Consider the following 2,620-nt stretch of genomic DNA (forward strand, 5'->3'; position numbering starts at 1 on the left):
TTTTTCACCGGCAGGGTGTTTGACGCACGAGAGAAGATAGCGTAGGTTTAGTCAGCGCGAGTGGGCTTCCATCTGTCCCGTGGCTGCTTTTACGCGCGCGGAGCTACACAAACTGACCACTATCAGCATCCAGCAGCGTGCAACTGGTTTACACACATACGCACTCGTGGTTACGCACGACAAAGCTCAGACGATTAAGGAGTGAGGCGTTTTTGGCGTGTGGGATAACATCAGGAAACGTTTGGATAGTTTGAGGTGCGAGGGGAATCTTTCTAAAGTTTCTAAAGTGCAGTTTTACGGAGACGGGAAGAGAGAGAGAGAGGGGGAATACCAAAAGGAAATGGGAACGTTGCGGGACCTCCAGTACGCTCTTCAGGAGAAAATCGAGGAATTACGGCAGAGAGACGCGCTCATAGACGAACTGGAACTCGAACTCGACCAGAAAGACGAGCTGATTCAAAAACTGCAGAATGAGTTGGACAAATACCGCTCGGTGATCAAGCCTGCCACTCAGCAGGTCACTCAGAAACGCACCGAGCTGCAGGACCAGCAGCGGACCAAGCGTCAGGCGATCTCCGCCGAGCCGACCGTCTTCGACATCCAGCAGCTCAGCCATGTCACACTGCCGTTCTACCCCAAGAGCCCGAAGTAGGTTGAACTCAGTCTGTTTTAAGAGCGCAGTGTGCAGGAAGTGTTTCGATGCAGTTTCCATCATATCACCATTTCCCATGTGTACTTTAGCCAAGGATCCTGGAGATGGATTTCGGAGAGGGGTAGTGTAGTGAGTCGGTGTTTGACATATTGATGTTAAATTGTGAAATGTTCAGCCTACATCAAAGGCGTGTATTTATAGTCAATCCTGAAACTTCTACTAATTTACTTACTTGTCACATATACTGAATGAGACATGTTTTGTTTGTTTTGGAGTGGAGTCCTCTTGGTAATCAGTGTTGAGTTCTCTCATGATTGCCAATCCGATGTCATTGGCAGATGTTTTCATACCAGAGCCAAGCACTCAACATTCTCTTGCATGCAGCTGTTGGTGGTGTCAGCATTCATCACAAAAACAGTAACAGTGTTGTTAGAAATTGCCTTTCCCTCTGCTATCCATGTCACAATGCACTAACACACAGAGTCCTTTCTGAGCTGTCTTATAGCTTTGGATGATGTGTTTAATCACTCCTGATGAGAGATCCTTCGGGGTCGTCTGTCTTTTGGTGTCATAGTTTTAGGGTGTCCTGTTTTCAACCTTTATTTACTCTTGGTATATCAAGTCCATAAATCCTGATTCATTTATGTAGTGTTGAAACCATTTATTTTACACAAGCAATTTCTTTCCAGTATATCTGCTAAGAACAGATGATGCTCCTCACCTGCAGCCATCAGCCCAACCTGTGACATTTCTCTCATGGTAGTCAAATATCACACAGTGGTCAGTTTCTAGCAGTCTGCTTCATGCCAGGGGCATGCTGGGATGCCAGATGTGACCACCACCACCTCATCTCAAAACTACTGTCGTCAAAACTATGGCTATGTCACCTGTGTGTGTATGTGTGAGAGATAATAATGTGTATGCACGTGTTTACTGTGTGTGTATGTGTGTGTGTGTGTGTGTGTGTGTGTGTGTGTGTGTGTGTGTCTGTGTCTGTGTGTGTGTGTGTGTGTGTGTGTGTGTGTGTGTGTGTGTGTGTGTTTGTGAGTGAGTGAATGTTAGAGACACCGAGAGAGAGAGAGAGAGAGAGAGAGAGAGAGAGAGAGAGAGAGAGAGAGGCAGAGAGAGACCAAGAGAGAGAGAGAGAGAGAATGTTTGTTATTTAAAGAAGAGAGATCCATTAATCTGTGTTACACCTGTCACTGCTTTCGGGTGACACAGCTGGGAAGCACATTAATCCACTGGCCCCATTTTTCTGTTTTGTGTGCCACATCAACACAACCAACTCCACAGAGCTGTTTGCTTTGTCTGCATCTGTGTGGGGTTTTGCTATTTTGCACACGTGATGTAAACATGTAGAGTGACTGTGGGGTTTACTTGTAAAGTGGTGTAGTTTATATGCCTCAAATAGGATGGTTAGCAACACATTTGTTATGCTGGTTGTTTATGGACTAGAGAGGATCACTCAATAATTTATCTGAAATGTTTTAGGTACTTGTTTCAGAATAGTGAAACTTTTCTCATACTGCATGATTGTGTAGAATTGTTATTTCGTAACTAAAGGAAATAATGGTCAACTAAAAATGCTAGTCTTTATTTCTACTTGGTAAGACTAGTGTAGAGATTATTTCTTCATTTTTTTGCATTAACCTGGTTGTTGCCTGTTAAGACAGATACATTTTCCAATGTCCAGGGCTAGTGGAGAGACAGGTAACAACTCTTGTTGAATGTTGAAATGTGAAAACAAACATTTCCCTCACGGAAATGCCAGAGAGCATAACGCTAATTTTTGGCAGGTATCACGCCATATTAGGCCAGCAGTCAGTAGTTTTGGACACACAATGACCACACAGTGCAGGTGTGTGTGTGTGTGTGTGTGTGTGTGTTTTGAAGTCAGTAGCAGACCCCAGGTCAGCTGAGTCATCAAATAGCCTTTAATCAGTCGCCTCATTTACATTGGACACTGAT

At 44.4% G+C, this 2,620-nt stretch overlaps 1 protein-coding gene across 1 annotated transcript in view; it reads left to right on the plus strand.

Annotated features, from left to right (window-relative positions):
* The first annotated feature begins 310 nt into the window (after window positions 1–310).
* LOC134064154 (cGMP-dependent protein kinase 1-like) overlaps window positions 311–2,620 on the plus strand; it is a 76,733-nt gene continuing 74,423 nt past the window's right edge. Inside the window, exon 1 of the mRNA XM_062519971.1 lies at window positions 311–648. Coding sequence (XP_062375955.1) covers window positions 341–648 — 308 coding nt within the window. The 5' untranslated portion in view covers window positions 311–340. The remainder of the gene's footprint in view (window positions 649–2,620) is intronic.

Source organism: Sardina pilchardus, chromosome 18 (assembly GCF_963854185.1).
Source record: "Sardina pilchardus chromosome 18, fSarPil1.1, whole genome shotgun sequence".
NCBI classification, from domain to species: Eukaryota; Metazoa; Chordata; class Actinopteri; order Clupeiformes; family Clupeidae; genus Sardina; species Sardina pilchardus.